This window comes from Pteropus medius, unplaced genomic scaffold, assembly GCF_902729225.1.
Source record: "Pteropus medius unplaced genomic scaffold, Ma_sr-lr_union100, whole genome shotgun sequence".
Classification (NCBI taxonomy): domain Eukaryota; kingdom Metazoa; phylum Chordata; class Mammalia; order Chiroptera; family Pteropodidae; genus Pteropus; species Pteropus medius.
Genome location: NW_024343733.1, coordinates 3,523,350 through 3,542,840, shown reverse-complemented (window position 1 = coordinate 3,542,840; position 19,491 = coordinate 3,523,350). Strand labels below are relative to the sequence as shown.

Here is a 19,491-nt window from a genome sequence, read left to right as displayed (position 1 = left end):
GGTGGGGAAACAAAGGCTCAGGGACATGAAGAATTGTCTGGAGTTCAAGGGCAAATGATCTTTGCTATGCTTAGTGGACTCCCTCTTGTAGGGCGGGGTCTCCCCCACGCAGCCCTAAACACTGACTCTGAGCCCCCAGGGGGGCAGGCATGTGACCCTCTTGATGGGTTTCGGGTGGTCGCCCTGAGGCCGTCCCCATCTTTGCCCCTGTGGTTCGAAAGTGGCTGTGACTCCAGACAGCTTTATGACTTCGGGTTCACCACAGCCTGAATGGAAGGGTGTTTGCCTGCTGGAACCTGCTGTTTGAGCCCCAAGCCTGTCACCATGGGTCACGGCAGGCCGAAGCTTGCCCTCAGGGGTGAGGGCTGCGGTCATGTTGGTCATGTTGGTCATGTTGGTCATGTTATCGGCCTCTATTTTAATCTGTCTGCTTCTCGGGCCCAGGGGGAGGCTGCTGGCTTTGGCGAAACCGCCCCCCACAGTGAGTTAACTACCACAGAAAGGGCTGTGACCTCAATGGGGACCCCCCCGCCAGTCCTCGAGCCAAATTCCCATTTGATTTAATTACACTCTCCTTCTTTAATTGCTCCCTGTCCCGCTCTAGTTTCAATTGGCGACAGTTTTCTTAATTTGCTGTAGTAAAATCGCTGGCAGCTGGCAGCTGCTCATCTGCATAAATCCTGCACAAACCTCAGAAGCCGAGGCATTTCGGAGCCGATGCCGGGACTTCCCGGCTGCATGTCCCTCCCCAGTGGCCGTCTTTTCTCACGGAGCCTGTGCGCTCTTAAAATATGTTCTCGCGTCATCGTCGGCCCCGAGAAACGGATGAGCTGTGCGCACACACGGGCGGAGGCGAGGGGCAGCCACGCCAGTTCAATACCATCCGGCCCCTGAGGACGCGTGTTCCTGCCCCGACGGCCGCAGAGGAGCCGTCGCATCCACCTTAATGGACTTCCAAAGCCACTTATCCACTGGGGCAGTGATTTCTTTCTAGAGTGCTCTCTCGCTCTCTCTCTGGAAAGGCTTCTTGTGGCTTGAGGTGGGGGCTACCTGGCTGGGGTCTCACCCTGGGGCGCTTCCCTGAACCCCTCCGCCCTCCTAACTTCCAGCCGGTGCCCACCCTCCAGCCCTGAGCTGGGGCCAGCGGGGCCTTGTCTAGAATTAGCCTTCGCAGGAACCTGGGGTTGCCCGCGGTGGTGGGGGCAGGGAGCTCCCCTTCTCCCTGAGCCCGTGGGCAGGCAGGGCAGGGAGCCCTAGGGACAGGGCTGGCCCAGGTATCTGAGAACCGACTGCATTTATGATTGGTTTTCTGTATGAAAGCATGAAGAGGCATCCACAGGGCTGGAATCTGTCCCTTAGGGAGACAGCTCTGCAGCTCCAGCTGCACGAACAGCCCCACCTGTGCCCCAGGGCCTGCTGCTGTTCCTTAAACACACTCGTCGGCACAGCATCCGAGGAGGTACGAAGAGAGGCGTCTTTCCTGGCCCTTCGCCCCTCAACCCCAGTCTTGCTCCCTAAAGGGAACCACCCTCGATGGGTTTTCTCCCCGGTATTTTATTTTCTTAAAGACATGTATCTGTACCAGTGTCTACCTGCAAGGCTTTCATTTTTGATTTCCACACGATGGAGCTGAACTGCCCGGGCTTTTCCTCCTCTCCACGCTGACCCCACACATGCACACGGCAGATGGGGGCGTCTGGGTAGCGGCGCGGGAAAAATGCCTCCTGCACGCACGGGTCTGCGGACATCCTTCTGCTCCTTGTTTGTGTTGGTTTTTTCCACTGTGTACGTGTCTCGGCCTCGGATAGCTCGTCTCCTTCTTAACGGCTGCATGGTGATCAATGCCATAGACGACAGGTTTATTCAGCTGGTGTTCTATTGATGGGCACTGACGTCAGCTGGGCTTTAACTGTCACAAAGGGGACTGCGAGGGGGGGATGTTTCTGGAGACCTCGTTGTGCCAGAGCCTGACAGTAGCTCTGTCAGAAACAGGACCTGTCTCACAAGGTCCCTGTGTGCCCAGAGCAGGAAAGACGCAGGTGCAGACGGGCACCGCCAGCCGCTGGGCAAGGGAGAGGCCCCGTGGCCAGACGTTATCACAGTGACTCACTGGGCACACAGGCCAGCCCTTTCCCTTCGACCCCTTCCCCAGTGGTCCGTGAGCTCAGATTAGCCTAGCACTGGTTCTTATCAAGGCTAATGTGATAAGGCAGGACCAGGAAACCACAGGAAGTGCCTGCTGGTGGCCGTGCCACTGTGAACTGGCGGAGAGGTGGCCGTGTGGGGAAGGAGAGCCCTGTGCCTCTGTGCCCACCCCCTTCCTTTCTGGGAGGCCTGCGTGGGGCCTGGTGACCCTGTCCTCGCCTCTCCTCCCACCCTCTAGCCAGTGAAGGGGACATTGGAGTCCCGGGTGACTGGCCTCGAGCTGGACGTGATCCAGAGTGATTCTCTGTTGTGACTGTGGGCTAAACAGGCCCAACCACCTGTGTTCTGGGGTGGTGGTGGCGGGGAGGGGAGAGGCCTCTCCTGGCAGAAGCCACTCACCCTGCCCTGTGCTCTGTTACCAGGAGCCTGATCAGGTGTACGAGGGCATCACCTTCGACGACTTCCTGAAGGTAGGTGTCTGGGAGAAGAGGGGGTGGTGCGGGCGTGTGGCCATGTGGGGGCCCCAGGGGCAGCCAGCTGGCCGGGAGGAGATGGGCATCTCCGTAGAAAGAGGTCAAGCCTGGACATGGCCTTTAAAACGATTTTAAACTGGTCTTACTTATTTTTATTGAAAAACACGCACACGTGGTCAGAACAATTTAAGCAACACGAAAGAGCGTACAACGAAAACTCCGTCCCTCTCCCATAGCATCCCTCGTCTCCCTTCTCAGAAGCAGTCCCTGCTGGAAGCAGGGTTCTGGCATGTTCTATGCCTGTCCAAGCACCAGCTTCTTTAGAAGCACACGGTGGAGCTGACGAGTGCTGTTCGTGCTTTCCTCCCGCCCCGCCCGCCTCCTCTGGCAGGCTCTCCAGCCCCCACTAGTGGACGTGCAGGCCTTGCTGTGCCTTTGCTGTCGAAAACAGTGTCCCAGGCTGGGAACTGGGAACCCTCCCTGCTCCAATAGGCAGGCACCCCGCTGTAGGGCGACAAGCCCCGCCTCCCCGTGCCCTCCGCCTGGCACTCCGGCCCTAGCACCCCAGCAGCGGTGTCCCCAAGTTCTTTCCGGGAGTTAAGGAAGACAAAAGTCGGGGCTGAGCCTGGCGTGGGGCCGCCTGCCACACCTCTCCTGTGGCCAGCGCCTTTCCTTACCAAGCTCCACCAGTGGCCCTGACGACTCCGTTGCCACTGGCATTTGGCAGAAACCATCCTGGGTGTCCAGGTCTCTTTCCCTGGAACATCCTGTCCACCCAACGGGTCAGAGCCAGTCACCTGGAACCAGATCTGTTTTCTCTGCGTCCTCACACCACACCCAGAACAGATGTGAGACTGGGAAGCACCTGGGGACTGTGGATGTGACAGTGGCAAGAACTGCACTAAGGCCTCCCAGCTGCTTTGACTGCCCCGTTTCCAGCCTTGTGGCTGTCCCCGGAGATGCTATGGGTGACAGCTGGAGAGTCTGAAGTTCTTACATGAGCAGGGAGCCACAAGGAGTCACCACCCACCACTCCCTCCGTTCCTGTTGGCGTCCTTCCCGCCATCTCTGTCTGTGGCCCTTTTGGTCCCTGAGTGGCCAGGAAGCTGGCAGGCACAGTCCTGGGAGTGGTGGGGCCTTGTAGGGTGGCAGATAGGGTCTGGTAGCCTAAATGTCCCTTGGGATGGGGCCCTGGTCAGGATGGACTGTGGTGGCAGTACTGGGTATGTGGTGGAGGACATGGCCTTTGGGTGGAAATTACTTTTCCTGGGTGTGAGATCGTCTACGCAGAGCACAGGTGACATCCCATCCCAGGGAGGTCGTGGAGACCAAACTACTGTGACTTTTTAATTGACGATAATGGCTTCATGAAACAATTGCACAGTCCTTAACAGTTTACAAACCACTTCTGAGGACGATTCCATTTGAGCCTCCCACCAACGCCCTGTGCCATGGGCAGCACAGGTGGTGGCCTCAGCATTTTTCTGGCGAAAGGAGCGTAATGGGGGTTAAGGAATTCACAGAGCCTGAAGCGGTGGGCGGGGTTCAGATGACTTGGAGCTAAGAGCTTGGAATCAGTACTTAATAACAACTTGCGGTGACAATCTCAGGATTCAAATGTCAGAGCCAAATTAACCAGCACAAAGGCAGATGGAAGTTCTTCTTCCTAGCTTAGCTCACAGCCCGTTGGTGCTCCCCACCAGCACATCTCCATTGGTGGCGGGGGTGGGGGGTGGGATGGTCCAGGACCTGACTGGTCAGTGCGAGGCCCTCTCACGCTGCTCCGTCCATTCCAGATATGGCAGGGGATAGACATCGAGACCAAGATGCACGTCCGCTTTCTTAACATGGAAACCATCGCCCTTTGCCACTGACCTGCTGCCCCCCCCCACCTCCCAGGAGCTCCCTTGCGCTCTGCGCTGGGCAGCGCCCCCACGAGCCCCGGGCCTTTCGCTGCGGCTCCTGTAAATAGTCAACACTTCTCCATTCATCTCGTTTCCCACAGGGTGTGGTATGCGGGACTTTGTTGTTTTTATCTCTAATAAAAAAGGAACAGGGTTTGTTAATGAACGTGACTCCTGTCTGTTCCTCATGTCCACGCAAGTGGCTGGGCCATTTGGTGGCACGAGCCGAGTCTGGGGAACAAGCAGCAGCTGACTCATTTTCAAAGGCTGGTTCGGAAGAGGTGAGGTTTTTCGTTTTGTTTTAGATTGCAATTTATTTTGGCAAAGTATCTGCTGTTTTCCTTGTACAGGTGCTGGGAAAATTCACCTGCCTTCTTGATCTGAGGCAGTAACGTAAGGACGAGCAGGTCCTTGCCCCGTGGGGGCAGGGACTTGGGTGGGGGGTTCCTCATTGTCCTGACTGCATGTGCCAGCTGTGCCGGCTGCAGGGACTCCCTGAGCTGGCCCCAGCGGTGCTGGGGGCACTGGCATTCAAGGCCTGGCTGGCCGACTCCAGGTGCTCCGGCTGGGTGTGCCATGGCTCGGTCAGGATGGGGGCCAGCTGCAGGGCCCAGCGCTGACAGTCCCCAGCGTCAGTGGCAGCAATAGAGACCGGACACAGCAGGGAAGGTGAGTGCCCAAGGTAAGCATCTCCCACAACTCCGTGGTCAGCTTCTGATTCAGGGACCGGCCGAGGCGGGGGCGGGGGGGGGCGGGATGGAAGCAAAGGCGGTTCGTCTCAGTTGGTGGCGGCGGCTTGTGAGCCAGCAGAGAGAGGGCTGGCACGTGTTGAACGTGCACAGCTGGTTCTCCATGGCACCGAGATCACCTGCTGACTACCCCGGGCACGGTCCCGATGGCACTGGGTGCAGCGCAGCCATGGCTGTGGGAGCTGGTCGCTCGTCACATCCCAAGCCGCCTCCTGGTTGTCACATGTACGACATGCTCGGTCCCTTTATCGACGCTCACTGGGAGGCACCATGCTAGGCTTCGAAGAAAGTTCTGCCAAGAACTGGCAACTGCTGTTATTTGCATTCTGGAATTTTTAATGCATAGTCTTGATATCAAGCATGCTTTATATCAGTTTTGTTACAGCCGCACACCGGGGTTCAGTCCGTAATGGGCACAGACAGGCATCGTACCCTTCGCCTGACCCCCCTTCCCCTCCTGGGGCGACCACATTAGCCCTTCCTTCCACCTCTCTCCAGAGCTGTTTCGTGCACATAGCAGCAGATACTTGCTTTGGGTGAGGTTACTGTCGGTATTTAAATTTAAAAACCCAAACAGAGCAGTGAGATGCGTTAAAGGGGACAGTGTGACGAGGGGGCAGGACTTGGCGTGCATGGAGCTTGTGAAGTCCCCATCGGTCGGTGAGAAGGCTGACGCGAGGCGCGTGCCCACATCTTGTCGCCAGGACACGTGGGGGATGGGGCCGGGGCCCCTCGACCCAGCCGTACCTGAGGAATGCCGGCCTGGACCGTGCCACCGCGGTCTCACGAGGCGAACTGTGGCCTCCACTCTCCCCGATGCCGGCAGATGGGCGGTCGGAGGCTGTGTGGCCCGACCTCTGGGTGACGAGGATGGTCTGAAGTCACTTTCAGAATGCTGCTTCTTACACTAGCACTTAATGCAGCCAACGTGTAGATACATTCAGCACGGTGGGTCAGGGGTGAAGGCCTCTGCTTCCTGCCCCTTCGTGGGGGAGGCCAGCCCTGAAAACTAGAAAGCAGACACCCAGGCAGTCTCTGGGGGCTACGGGGGCGGGAGGACGGATCTCCCTCCCCGCTCCTGCCTCCCTCGCTGCTGGGGAGTGTCTTGCTTGTGCCCTTGGGTTCCCTGGCTGCCGGCAGGAGGAATCTAGCACGTCACCAGACAGCCTGGCGTGGTGGAATCTGGTACTAGTTAGCTCTTGTCCAGGAAGCATCTCTAGCGACAGCCTCGCAGCCTTGAGAGGCACGCGTCTCCCTTCACGTGCCTCGTCCCTCCCATGTGGTGGCCCCTGTGTCGCTGAGCAGCAGGATCACTGGCAAGGCCTGGATTTCCTGAGACTCTCCCAGTTTAATTTTGTTCTTCTCGACAAAGGCAGTTCATTAATGCAAAGTGTTTTTATAAATAATGAATCTTCCGTCAGCCCCTGTGCCTCGAGTTTGAGTCTGGGAGATGTGGGCACACATCAAACGGTTTCACTTGTTCAGGCCACAGAGGGAGCCGGCCTGATGTCTTTGAAGCTTCGGGCCATGGCTTACCTTAAACAGCTAATTAAAATGAGATTTATTCACCGGGAGCCCAGTCCATGCAGCTCAAAAGTGAGCTAATTTGTTCAGTCGCCGAGGGTGGCCTCTGCCTGGCAGGGCTGCCGAGCTCACTTGGAGCTCTCCCGCCCGGCTCTGGGCGCTGTGTCCATGAGACCTGCTTTTGCTCACTCGGTCATTTGAGGAGTGATCAGGGTTGGCTATTAGTTGGTGCAAACCTCCTAAAAAGGGCAGATCAATACCCCACCATCTAGCGGGGCTGCTGGCCTTTGATGAACAAGGCTGTGGGTCGCTGCTCTGGGCACAGGTCTCAGATGGCCAGCTGGGCAGTGTGGTGTGGACAGAGGACGGAGGCAGGTGGCTTGGAAACGGCTCCTCTTACCTGCTGGACGAGTGGGTGCGCCCAGGAAGGGCCTTTCAGTCGCACAGACCCTGAGCAAGTCCAGCAACGCCCCCGGTCCCTGGATGGGGCACCCCATCTAAGCAGCCGGATGCAGGTGGCATTTGTTCTAAAACAGGCAACTGATAAGTCAAACAGGCGTATCTGTTAACAGCCTTCCTTCTAGCAGGAATAAGAAGAGTGACTAAAAGGAAGTGGGGAAAAATCAATGCAAAGTCCAGTATTTTAGGGAAGCTGATAAGTCAGAGCTTTGAGGGCCTCAAGCTATGGGTGGGGAAGACCAGGCAAGGACGGTGTCCTCAGCCTGCCGGATGGTAGCGTGAGGTCACTTCTACATGTGTCTTTACCCAGGAATCTGGTCGAGAGTGGGAGCTCGTCATCCACTGCCATGTTACTAGGAACCCAGGTTTTGGATGAACGCGGCGATTTGACACAAACAGCCACGTGGTAGGTTTACAGAAAGGCCATGGAATGGAAATCTAATCCGAGAAGCTCGGGAGACTTTCCACAGCCGCTCTGGACATGCATTATGGATGAGGGCACAGAGGAAGGTTATGGCAGCTTCCGGTTTGGGCCCGGCACCCTCTCAGGGAACGAATTATTGCCTGACTTTAACAAAACAATTCCATTATCTCTGGTCCAAGGGACTGGAAAAGCCCTTTTGGTGCTTTGCTAATGGGAGACAGGTCACACGCATGGATCTGATCCTTGTCGCTGAGCGCCTGAACCTGTTCCTACCTGCCTGCAGTTAACAGGGCTGAAGCTGAACTGTGTCACTGCAGACAGCACAGTGACTTACGTAGGCTGATGCAGAGTTAAAAATACAAGTTGCCTTGGCAAGGGTTCTGCAAACACCTGCTTTGCAAGCTGTCCTCCCACACAGTGACCTTGGGAAGGCCTTGGAGAGTTGAGTGGGAGGAGCCAGGGTTTTAACCACAACTTCCCAGGGCCTCGGGGTCACCTTTGTCTCTGAGCTCTTCCAGGATCAGTGAGCAAGTACTAGCAGGGGTTCAGTGGTGGATGATTCAGGCCCCGGCAGGACCGAAGACTGATGGTATCTACTCATCCCTCTACCTAGCCTGTCGACCAAGCCAGCAAGGGACTAGGTCTGGTCTTTACCCCAAGAGTGGTTCACGGGCACAGGATGGCCGAGGGATGTGCTGAGAAGCACTCTGCTGCCACCGCCACCTCAGAGGAATGACGAGGCAGCATTCGTCCCAACACCGGACAAGGGAAGAGGAGATATGACAAGACAGGCTCAGCTCTCAGGGGGAGGTGGAAATCTCCCTCCCTCCCTCTCCTAGGGAAGGAAAAGGTCCCGGTGCCGAGCCATTGTTGGAAGCCCATGTTCAATATGAGGCTGAAAGCGAGTCGGCACCCACGTGGTGTCCACTGGAGCCCGGCGAGGGGGACTCTGCCAGCACACATCAGAGGCAGCCCCTGTCCAAATCGCCACAGGCCCCTGCAGCAGGAGCCAAGTGACCATCTGGCCTGGCCACGCGGGGTGAGGCAGGCGAGTGTGTAGGGCTCAGAGCGCAGTGGCCCATGCCGGCCAGCTCCATAAGCTCGGCTAGCACAGCTGCTGCCCAAGGCGAAGGCCCAAGGTGGGACTGTCACAGACCTGCCCGTGATGGCTGGCCACCAGACAGCTTTCATAAGACTGGGCCCTCACCAGAGGAAGCCATTTCTCTATAATGCTGGGCACAGTTTGGCATTTAAATACAGGGCGGGAAGCATTAGCATCTTAAATTTGGGGCCACTAGTTCTTGAGGGGGGTGGGCGGGGAGTTGTCAGTTTTCCCTGCCAGGAAGGACCAAAATGATACTGTTGGGGAAATTCGGTGTTTCCTCTGATCAGCTGAACCCAGTCAGCCGGGGCGAGGCTTCCACGTGGCAGGGGAAGGTGATGCCGTCCTAGGCTCTTTTAACCATGAATTATTGCTGGGGCAGCAGCAGCACCAAGGCGGCACGTGGCCTGGACTGCAAAGCGCAATCTAGTGGCAGAGATGGAATTCTCAGAAAATGCCCTGGTGTACCATTTCACATGTAATTTTGTGGGTTTTTGGATCCTGGGCTGGGAACCAAGTAGTGGTGATTCCGGGAAAACTACTCAACTGTGGACTTCAAAAGCAGGCCACCGTGCAAGGTGAGCCTTCCGGGGGCGGGAGGGTGCTGTCAGAGTGGGCCTTGCCAGGAGGTGAAAAATCATTTGAGCAATAAATGAATTTAAAAAATTTAATATTAGAACCAACATAGACATAAAGTAGAAAGCAAAAGTCATACAATGTTTTGAGACAAGACACTAGAGTCTTAGCGTCTGGCCCCCCGGCTCCCCCACAGCTTATGGGAGTCTCTGTCATCAGGGGAGGCAGCGAGGGCAGAGAGTGAGAAGCAGAAGACTGCAGAGAAAGATGATGAGTCCGCTGCCAACTCCACTGCGAAGGAGCGCCCTCAAAACCGCCAGTGGGGAGACAGGTGAGGGGGATGAGCAGCGGGGGCCGGACGTGTGTCAAGACGTTTTTTGTTGCTGGGTAATTTGTTCGTTTCTAAAGGAACTCTGATCCTTTCTGCATCAGGCCGATTTCTGCCAGGAGGTAAAGTTTACAGCAGAAAACACTGCCGGAAGTTGGCATACTCCGGCATTACGGTTTGGGTCCGCTAAACTCTTCTCAAAACCCAGGCACTGTTCGTGAACGGGAGCTGTTAAAAACAAACGCTGCGCTTGTAACGTTTTACACTGGACCGGCTGCTGGCAGTGAATAGCAATAGTTTCAAACTATTTTTTCAGTTAAATTTTCGGGGTCAGATTTCTTTTAGACTCTTCCACTGTCTTAGATTGCTGCAAAGCTAAGAAGGCCAAATGACCTGTGAAATCAGACGGGAAAGGACTGCTTCTTAATAGAAGTGACATACTTTACCTAGAGGCCCAGTTGCGTTAAGACTGTGAAAGATGAAAACCTTATCATGTTAGGTCACTAGGCGGTCAGGCCGCCACACGCCAATGAGAGTAAGTATTTCGTTTATGAAGTAAGTTGGCTGAAAGGGAGCGGAAAGCCCTCCTGACGATGCCGCCTTTCCAGGAGGCAGTCTGAGAGAGCAGTGCTCTGGACTGTGAAGACACGGTCCCCAGTCACAGCTCTCCATCTGGCTCCGCTGTCCTATCTCGCTAGACGTGGATTTTTAACGACTGGATATCTTAAGCAATCTGAAACCCTTCACGACTCAAGGTTCCAGGGCTCTGAGTAATGGCACGCATTTCCCAATTTTATACATTCGTGTACGGTAGAAAAACTTCACTTTGGGGGCCAAACTACCTCCACGCTGAAAAATGAGTCTCCTGTGTCCACAGCTGTCTCCTTTCCTGTTCTCGACAGTCCCCTGTGACCTTTTCTCGATCAAGAGTTATGTATTTTGTCTTTTCGAAAACTGCTTCGGGTTTCACGAAACATTACTACTTCCTGGTTTTCTGTCTCATCAGCGTGTTTCTATGCTTCGCCTCCTCTTTTCTTTGTGGTCACGGCACCTCTTTGAGCTCTGAGTGACAGCTTGGTGCCTCTACTCCAGTCACTTCTCCTCTCAGTCCTGGGTTCGATAGTCAGCACTTTCACGGTCACTCTGGTCATGTTTTCCATTTCGATTTCCCTCCCTAAGATCGAGTTAATTCAGGAGTGTCTGGCGTTTGCAGGTAGGATTTTATTAACTTTTTGTTGATTACTTTTATTGCACTGAGGATGAGGGGCACCGAATTTGGTCTGTGCGGTCTCAATCTCTGCAACCTGAGGCTTTCTCGGTCACTTTCTGCACACGGTCTGTGAGTATCTGAAAGGGTTTAAGATTCTACATACGTCTACTGGACCGAGCTTGTAAATCCTTCTGATGCGAAGTATTTTTACTGATTCGATCCATTGCTCACCCACTATGAGCATGGATTTTGTTATTTGTAGTTCTGTCAGTTTTTTGCTTTGATGTTTTGAAGGTATATTAGGCGGCTGAGAACAATCTAAATCAAGAGTAATGCAAGGGTTTGCCTCTTAATCCTTGGGAACAGAAGCTATTTATCAAACTGAACAGTTCCATCATGTTGCCCTGTTTGATCTTAGTGGCTTAACATGATGGTTCCTCTGATAGCTCTTCCCCTTCTCACTCAGTCTCTATTTGGAATCACCTACCAGCCCTCCTGGAAGGTGGCTGTTTACTCAATGAATATGTAGAAATTATCTACTTTGGATCACGTGTTGTAGACACAATAGTAAACAAAACAGTAATGAAATAATGGTATAAATATATAATTATAAACTGGTAAAAGCTCTGAGGAAAAAGTATTGCTACCTTAGGTTTATATGAGGTGGTGGCATCAGAGAAGGCCACCCACCCGAGTGAATGCTTGATCTCAGGCCCAGAGGAGGGGTGGGTGCTGGGGCCTCCAGGCTCAGACCAGCACATCCCCAAAGAAGAGAAGGTTGGGGACCAGGAAGGGGCCAGCAGGCCGCAGCAGGGCCTCACCTGGTGCCGCAGCCAGGCCCTGCACTGCAGTGGACACAAGGACAGGGGAGATCCACGAGGCGTCCGGGAGAGAAGGGAGCCCCGCTGGGGCCAGAATAGCTTGGCTGGGGTGTCGCTCCGGAGACAGGCAGGGAGCAGACGTAGGGCTGAGGAAGTGGAGGGGTGTGGGGGGAAGGAGGTATGGATCTGAGTCATCAGTGTGTGGCGGTACGCAAAGCCATGAGAGGGAACAGAGTAGGGTGACAAACTCCAGCTGTTCACAGGCAGCTAGAGACAGAGAAGCGAAGGCAGTTCGGGAATGTGGGGTGTCACACAAATGCACCCTGGGGTGGTGCTCCTGCCCCCAAGCACTGAAAACCTGGTGCAGAGCGCCATCAAATTGGTTCTTCCCGTTGTCTCCCTTCTCCCACCGAGGCCGCTCCCTAAATACTGTCGTAGGGAAAAGTAAGTGCGAGGTCATAGTTGTGACCCGCCATGGTGTCACAGGACGAACGGCAGAGGGGAAGAGCACTCTGGAAGGCCAGCTGGTCCACGGCGAACTCATAGGCATGGACCAGCCCCCGGTGCCTAGAGAGAGCAGAGATGGAGACAGGGTCAGCGCCCCCTGCCAGCCCTCGCCCCTCGGGCTTCTGCCTTCACAGCAGGCATCTCCTTAGGCAGGACAGCAATTCATTTTAACAGCTATGCCCTTTGGGCCCACAGTGTGTTGGACACTCAAAGTCTTGGGACTTGAGATAAACAGGTAAGTGGACAAGTTTAACGGAGGAAATTAAGTGCTGGAGGCACGGCACCTGGCCTCAGAGAGGCTGCTCAGAAGCCAGCCCACAGTCTACTGAGAAAAGGCACCTGAGTCACAGGAGGCCTGGGCTAAGATTCTAACCACCGGGGCCCTAAGCCCTTTGTCTTAGGAGGGCTCCCTGCGGCACTATGGCCAGCCCTCCCTGCGGTCCGCATCCCCTGCAGCCATGCTGCAGGAGCAGTGCGCTCCCGTGGGAAACGCTTACGACAGGCACTCAGCACCTGTTGCACGCTGGTACCGCTCCCCTGCATCCATATTTGGCTGACTGAGGGTGCATCCTGTAGGGAACAACGTGGCCTGGTGGGGCTGTCACTAAAATCAGACTAAACTGTCTTTTCTGAACACATCCAAGCCCAGTGCAACCCACTGACCTCCTGTGAGCGGCGAAGTCGTCCAGGTCGGCACTCCGCACCACCCTCTCATAGGGCACGTTGGCCGTGATGAGCCTGCGGCTGTTAAAGGAGATGTGACGGACGGGGTGTCTGGAACACAAAGCGGGGGGCTCCTGTAAAGGTAAGTCCCACCGAAGCTGGGCACGGCCTGCGTTTGCTACCACAGTTTTGAAAGTTTAGAGCTGCACGGGACTCTAGAACCCACGCTTTTCTCTTACAGAGGAAGAAACGGGGTCCTCAGAAGGGTGGTGTCTCGCCTCTGCTCCCAATGCTGGTCGGAGCCAGGCCACTCTGTAAGCAAGTCCCAGTGCCCCCGATGCATGCTGGTCGGCTGCCCAGCAACGTGGTGTTTTGGACACACAGATAAACTCGGCAGCATGGTAGAGAACAGCCCCGTTTCTGCCCCCCATGGCTGGCCTGGGACAAGTCACTCAAGCTCTCTGAGCCAGGTTCCCCATGCACAGGGACTGGGGGTGTATTCCGTGGTGACCCATAAAAGGCCCCTGAGTCGTAAAGCCAGGGAACTACATGTATACTCTGGGCTGTGAAAGCACATTCAGAAAATCTTGGAATAAAATGGCTTGAAATCTACATAGCAAAGGCTTTTTTATTCATTCTAAAAAAAATTTATCCAGTGCCTAGTATGGTCACAGAACTGAGTGGAAGACTCGGGATGAAAAGGATGTCCAATGCAAGCCTTCATCAGAGATGCCTGACTAGTTAAGGAGGTAAGATATACAAAATGTAGCCAGTGTGTCTAGAGCACAAGGGATGTTACAAGCCACCAAGATGGGACACAGAATTCAGCACTGGGGAGGAACAGGGTCGGCTGAGTCCTGGCTGCTTGGCTAGAGCAGAGGCTTCTCTCGAGAGTGACGAGGGCAGCCTGAGCCCAGCCGTGTCAGGGTTCCCAGCACCACCTGCAGGAGGGACGCGAAGCACAGGCTGGATGTGAGCAAGACTCCGGGACGACCAGCGAAGGCTGACCCAGTCCCAGGCTTGCAACTGGTTGACTGATGGTGTCACCGACAGAAGGCGACGACAGGGAGAAGCTGGCTGAGGAGGGGCGGGAGGACCTGGGGCGTTCGGTGGAAGTCGGGCAGGACAGGAAACTGACCAGGCGCCAGCTGGTCCAGCGCTCAGAGGAGAATCGCACCAGTAGTGTGGCAGGTGAGGACTTGAGCGAGCTCAGGCTCCTGCTCAGAATTTGTGTAGAGTGAGGCACCAGCCTCATTCTGGTAGGAATGGTGACCTTATGAGAGACAAGCCACTAACGGGGAGTGAGAACCAGATGTGCACTTACAAACGAGTTAGGAAGGCAAATGCCAGGACAGGGCGATTCTGGGAAGACCTTACTTACCCTGGCTTCACCTGAACGGCTCATCCACGGGAGCGCAGCTTTTCAGGGAGAGAAGAATGAGATCTGCTGGAGTGCAGGCCTAGTGAACTAAACGGCACTGCCGATGGGAACCGGGAGAGGGGCTGGTGGCATTCTCTGGGTGCAGGAGCTGTCCTAGAGGCCAGGTTGAGCTAGCTTTTTAAAACAAATAAAAGGGTTTCCTTAAAGGCAACCGTTCGGGAACACCACTGTGTGGGAGTTTTAGTTGCCTTTTGGCACCACCTGGTGGCAGTGCTGTGCATCATACAGAGGCCAGAAAAAGGGCCTGTGCAGCGGGTTTCCAAGTAGGGCAGGGCTGGACGGGGCTGGACGGGCCCGGGCAGTGCAGGCTTCATCCAGGGCTCTAGTCTGATAAAAGCTGATGGCTGAGGCACTCACTACCACTACCCTCCGAGGAAGAAACCAAATTCTTCTTTTAACCTTGCCACTTCCTGTACTTAAAACGTAGACTGTGCTGCCTTCTCTAGGTCTAGCTGATGGGGATTCGCAGGCCTCGCCCTCTGTGGATGCTCTCTTCTATTATGCTCAGAGTCCACTGCCCCAGAACATCTTTATAGGGGGGCTGGGGGACAGCTGGGGAGAAAGCTTGTGGCCTTCGCCCCAACTGCCTCAAAAGCAGGATTTCCCACTGTAGGCGAGGTGAGGATGACCCCAGGCTGCCTCTCCTTTAAAAGTCAGGAGGAAGCTTGAAAATGCTCAACCAGTTAGGCCCCGTTAACTGAATGTACTCACATCCGTGAAGCCACGTGCCTGTGCTTGGGACGGTATCTCTTAATATTAAAGGATAAAATTGCAAATTTCTTAGTTCGAGCCCGAATACTGTCAGTCCTAAGTGCCCTTCTAAACAGTGTAAGGAAGGTCCAAGAAATGGGCAGAAAATGACATCATGCAGGTCGAGACATTTTAAAGTAGAGGCAGGTGGGCCAACCTCCCTCCCACCTGTGGGCAGACGGGCGGCTGCAGCCCAGCAACACGCCCTCTTGCCTGGACCTCAGTCGGGGAGTCCCAGACGGTCTCTACCAAAGGAAGGTATGAATTACGGTAATTTTAACGATGTGAGAGAGGAACTGCCTGTCTAGTCTCAGTATCTTCATCTGAAAAATGGGGCTAATAGCAGTAACTAGCTCACAGGGTTACGGTGAGGACTGTAACACACAGATGGCCTTCAGCACAGTGCCTGGCTTACAGATCGGCTAATGTCATGACTGTTATTACTAAACACACCAAGAGACAGCCTTACCTAGAATGTACCTCCCACAGCTTCTGGTTCATCCGATAATCCCACACAGAGACCAGGCCCTCCTCGCCTCCGCTGACGATTTTCCAGTCATCCATCTGGACTGCAGAGACTCCCAGTTGGTGGGCAGAGAGCGACAGGGCGATGGTGTCAGTGCGGAGGTCATGGACCCTCACCCTGGAAGGCCCAAGATGAGCAGAGAGATTAGAGCTAACATCCAAAATGACAAATTCCTCCTCAGTTGTGGTCTGTGCACAAGAATATAAAACTCCTTCACTTGCAAACAACTAAACGCTGATATAAAATGTGATCTCCTTATCAGTAGACTGTCATAGGAGGCCAAGATGCAACAAAAATGAACTAGTTTAGAGTACTCACCGCTGCTTAATCAGAATGACTTAAAAGCATACGAAACAAGACAGACTCAAGACCCTGTCTGCTCAATGGGACGACACCTGACCTGGGTACAAGTCCACAAAGGGAAGTTGAGATCTAACTGGCACTGTGTCTACACATGGGTGTTGGCCTTCGAAGGCTGGCCTCAAGGATAAGTTTAACTGTCAGCACAGAGATTTTACTCTTTTAAGAGCAGGAGGTAAATCAGTTATGCTTGTCTGCAACCTGAACCCTTACCTGGTTAGGAAAATAACACTTTTTGGGTATTTAACTCAACTTTGTAAGTTCATTACCATCTTGCTGAAATCTGGAAAGGGAGCATCTATAGTTGACTAAAGCATAGCAGAAATCTCTCATCCACTAGAAACGCCAATGTACTTAGTTTCTGATAAAAGTAAGCCACAAGAGCTAAAACTGAATGCGGCAACATTTCTGTACAGGTGAACTGAACAGACCCTATGCTGCAAGCCAAAAAAGGAAGAGACCCCGCCACCTATTAGCGGAGCTGGGCAAACAGTGCTAGTACGTTAAATGTGATCGCAGATGTGTTTCGCAAAGAAAATGTGAGAAGGAATTATCTGAAACATGTTCCATGTCCTAAGCTCTTAGTTATATGAGCATCCATACAGATTATTTTCAGAGCTCAGGAAGAAAATTATTTAAGCTGAAAATTCTATAACTAGCTTACCTACCAAATTTGAAAGCACAATTAAGAGTTTGTTTTTGTTTTAACAGAAAAGGACTCAAAATGAACTATCTGGCGATACTCTCTGAAAGTAATATAGCAAAATACCCAAAGAACAGTGAGGAGCCAACACACCAGCCAAACAGTAACATATAAAACAAACACGAAATGTGGTATGAGAATGCAAACGGCTTAAGTAAGATGCAGCGTGTCTGTTGGGTCAATAGATGCACACAGGACAAACCTACCGATCAGCAAGAAGTGCTTCGAATGGGTCACAAAGCAAAATGCAACATACGCTATACGCAAAAGGCACGTTTGCAGTGACAAGGAAGAGAGGTGATCATTTTAATACCAGAAAAGGGATTTCAGAGCAAACAGTAGGTGAGAGTACTTTACAATGATAAAGGGCACAGTTCACTAATGGTTTGGTAAAACTTGCCAGGAAAAAAAAAACAACAAACCTACATCGACCTAGTTTCTTTTTTGTAGACAGATTCTCCTCCCTTTTCTAGTAATTGAGTTTCTTTAGTCATTATAATCTACTTCAGCTTTTCTATTTCTTGAGTTATTTTAAATTTCCAAATTTGAAAATTTAGATGAATAAATGACCGTCGGAGACAGAAAATCCAAATAGATAAAGTAACAAAGAGCAAACTGGGCAAGCTTTCAAGAAGCAAATGTCCCCGCAAAAAAAGAACCCGAAACTGGCCCAGCCCGGAAGGACAGTGACCCCAGGGCCGTGGCCACCGCTTCTCGGGAGAAGAGGGACACTTCCAAACTCGACACAAAGCCGGCACTCTATTACGGAGAAACCGGAATAAAATATCAACTAACAGAATCCACAGCAATACTCTGCAAACAGGAGAATCCATCTAGAATATCTATTAGTATAATTCGCCATATTATAACAAAAACAAAAAGACACAATCATTTCCATGGATGCTGAAATGAAATTTGATGAAAAATCCTTTTACAAGTGTTATTTTTTGTAAAAATCAGATATAATTAGATAAAAGAAAATGAGGTGGATAAATTTATCAGTAGAGATGACAATCTAAGATACTACAGTAATAATTCAGAATCAAATGTAAATTAATGCCAAAATCAATAGGTAGCTTATGTACAACCACTAGTTTTAAAAATGTAATCAAAGATCCCACTTATAATAGCAATTAAAGGCAAAATACTTTATAATAACTTTCCCATCTTGGAGTTCTACCATATACATTATACCAAAGCAAGTTCACTGGTAGTGAGAGAAATTACGAAATAAAACTACAATGCAATACACCACTTGTCAGCTATCTACTCAGCAAAGGAAAGTCTGGTAGAATTCTTGAGACCTTTCATGCTGGTGACACCTGGTGAGATAGGTACTTAACCACCGACAGGAGCAGAAATCCCTCTTGGGGAGTGATGTGGTAATAGTCAACAAAATAAAAAATACACTTCTCGTTTGACCTAGGCATTCTGCTTCTGGGAACTTATCCAGGATATGTGTAAGCCGTGTACACACATACACACACACACACACACACGTACAATGCCATTACCCATGGCAATGTTTTCAGTAGCAAAAGAATGCGGCCTCTGTTTCAGACAACTTGATGACCCTCCCCTTGAAAATCACTTAATAGTGCTGGATAAAACACAACTACATCCTTTTAAATGCACTGCTGGGCTCACAAAAGAAGCGGCTTCCCCAGGGCCCACGCTGAAAACCAGCCTGGAGAGCCTGAGCTGCAAGTTCAGGTGCTTGTATGCACGTGTGGTGAGGGTGAGGCTGCTGGCAGTTGCCACTCTCAGGAGCCGATGTGTATGGATCTTCCCGCGACGCAGGGGCAACATTATACGACTTGGGCCCAACCAAAGGGGGGAGGGAGTGGGAATATTGAGTCTCCTGCTTTATAAAAAAAAAAGAAGCAGCCATATAAAACTTCTAGAAATGAAAATGCAGACCCTGAAATTAAATTCATTAGATAGGCTGGAAAAGTTTGTGAATTAGATGATAAATCTGAAAAATTACCTAGAATGGTGCACAAAGAGATAAACACTTGAAAAATGGGAATGAGGGGTTAAGAGACAGAAGGGGACAGTTCAGCACACGTCCAAAAGAAGTTCTAGAAGGAAAAAAATAGTGCATGGCAAAGAGGCAATATTCAAACAGTTAATGGCTGATATATTTCCAGAATTAGTGAAAGAGAGGCATACTCACACTTGAGCACTAATCAGAATAAATAGGTATCTAAGAGTATCAAAAAAGCAGGAAAATGCAGAAGTCAAAAGAGGTCTTAAAAGCAACCTAAGGAAAAGAGACATTACCTATGAAGGAATGATAATTAGACTGACAGAAAAAATTAGAAACAACATTTAAGTTGTCATGAATTTGGATGGCACAATTAACTAGCTTCATCAACTGAGTGCTAGTTACAGCAGTTACGGTAACGCCCACGCAGTGGCCCCTGCAGTCACTGGAGAATGAGGCAGATCTCTGCACACTGACAGGCAGCTTCACCAGGACACTACTATCCGTGAAGACCCCAGGTGTGACAGGTGGGGAGACATACGCTGTGCATGCGCAGACAGCCTTTGGAGACCGCCAGCTGTTAGGTAAGCAGTCACAGCTGAGGACGACAACAAGGCCACCTGGGAAGATAAGTTCCCAGAAGGCCGAAATCTCCTTATACGTGCCTTTGTGCTTTTGAATTCCATTTGGAATGTGTAGGTTGCCTGTTTAAGGGAAGTAGAAAATATTTAAAGAGAAAATTCTGGAAAGACATACTTGAATTGTTACAGCAGTTACCCTGGAGAATGAGGGGAATAAAGGCGGCTTTTTCTTTCTTTCTGGACACGACCCCGTTGTTT

At 52.2% G+C, this 19,491-nt stretch overlaps 2 protein-coding genes and 1 long non-coding RNA gene across 6 annotated transcripts in view; 2 read left to right on the top strand and 1 right to left on the bottom strand.

Moving 5' to 3' along the window:
• TESC (tescalcin) overlaps positions 1 to 4,518 on the top strand; it is a 45,657-nt gene extending 41,139 nt beyond the window's left edge. Inside the window, exons 5-6 of the mRNA XM_039868154.1 lie at positions 2,568 to 2,615; positions 4,415 to 4,518. Of these exons, the coding sequence (XP_039724088.1) occupies positions 2,568 to 2,615; positions 4,415 to 4,492 (126 nt within the window). The 3' untranslated portion in view covers positions 4,493 to 4,518. The remainder of the gene's footprint in view (positions 1 to 2,567; positions 2,616 to 4,414) is intronic.
• A 4,915-nt stretch (positions 4,519 to 9,433) lies between these two features.
• Positions 9,434 to 19,491, bottom strand: part of FBXW8 (F-box and WD repeat domain containing 8) — a 103,637-nt gene continuing 93,579 nt past the window's right edge. For 3 of the 4 annotated variants that reach the window (XM_039868237.1, XM_039868235.1, XM_039868236.1), the window contains 3 exons: positions 15,546 to 15,719; positions 12,886 to 12,996; positions 9,434 to 12,282 (listed from right to left, as the gene is read on the bottom strand). In XM_039868237.1, the coding sequence (XP_039724171.1) occupies positions 12,138 to 12,282; positions 12,886 to 12,996; positions 15,546 to 15,719 (430 nt within the window). In that variant the 3' untranslated portion in view covers positions 9,434 to 12,137. Of the gene's footprint in view, positions 12,283 to 12,885; positions 12,997 to 14,302; positions 14,441 to 15,545; positions 15,720 to 19,491 lie in introns of those variants that run through there. The other variant, XM_039868238.1, reaches the window with a different exon arrangement.
• On the top strand, positions 12,280 to 18,535 carry LOC120606757 (uncharacterized). Its single transcript, XR_005653979.1, has 2 exons — positions 12,280 to 12,457; positions 12,867 to 18,535. It is a non-coding gene; the product is annotated as an uncharacterized LOC120606757 (long non-coding RNA).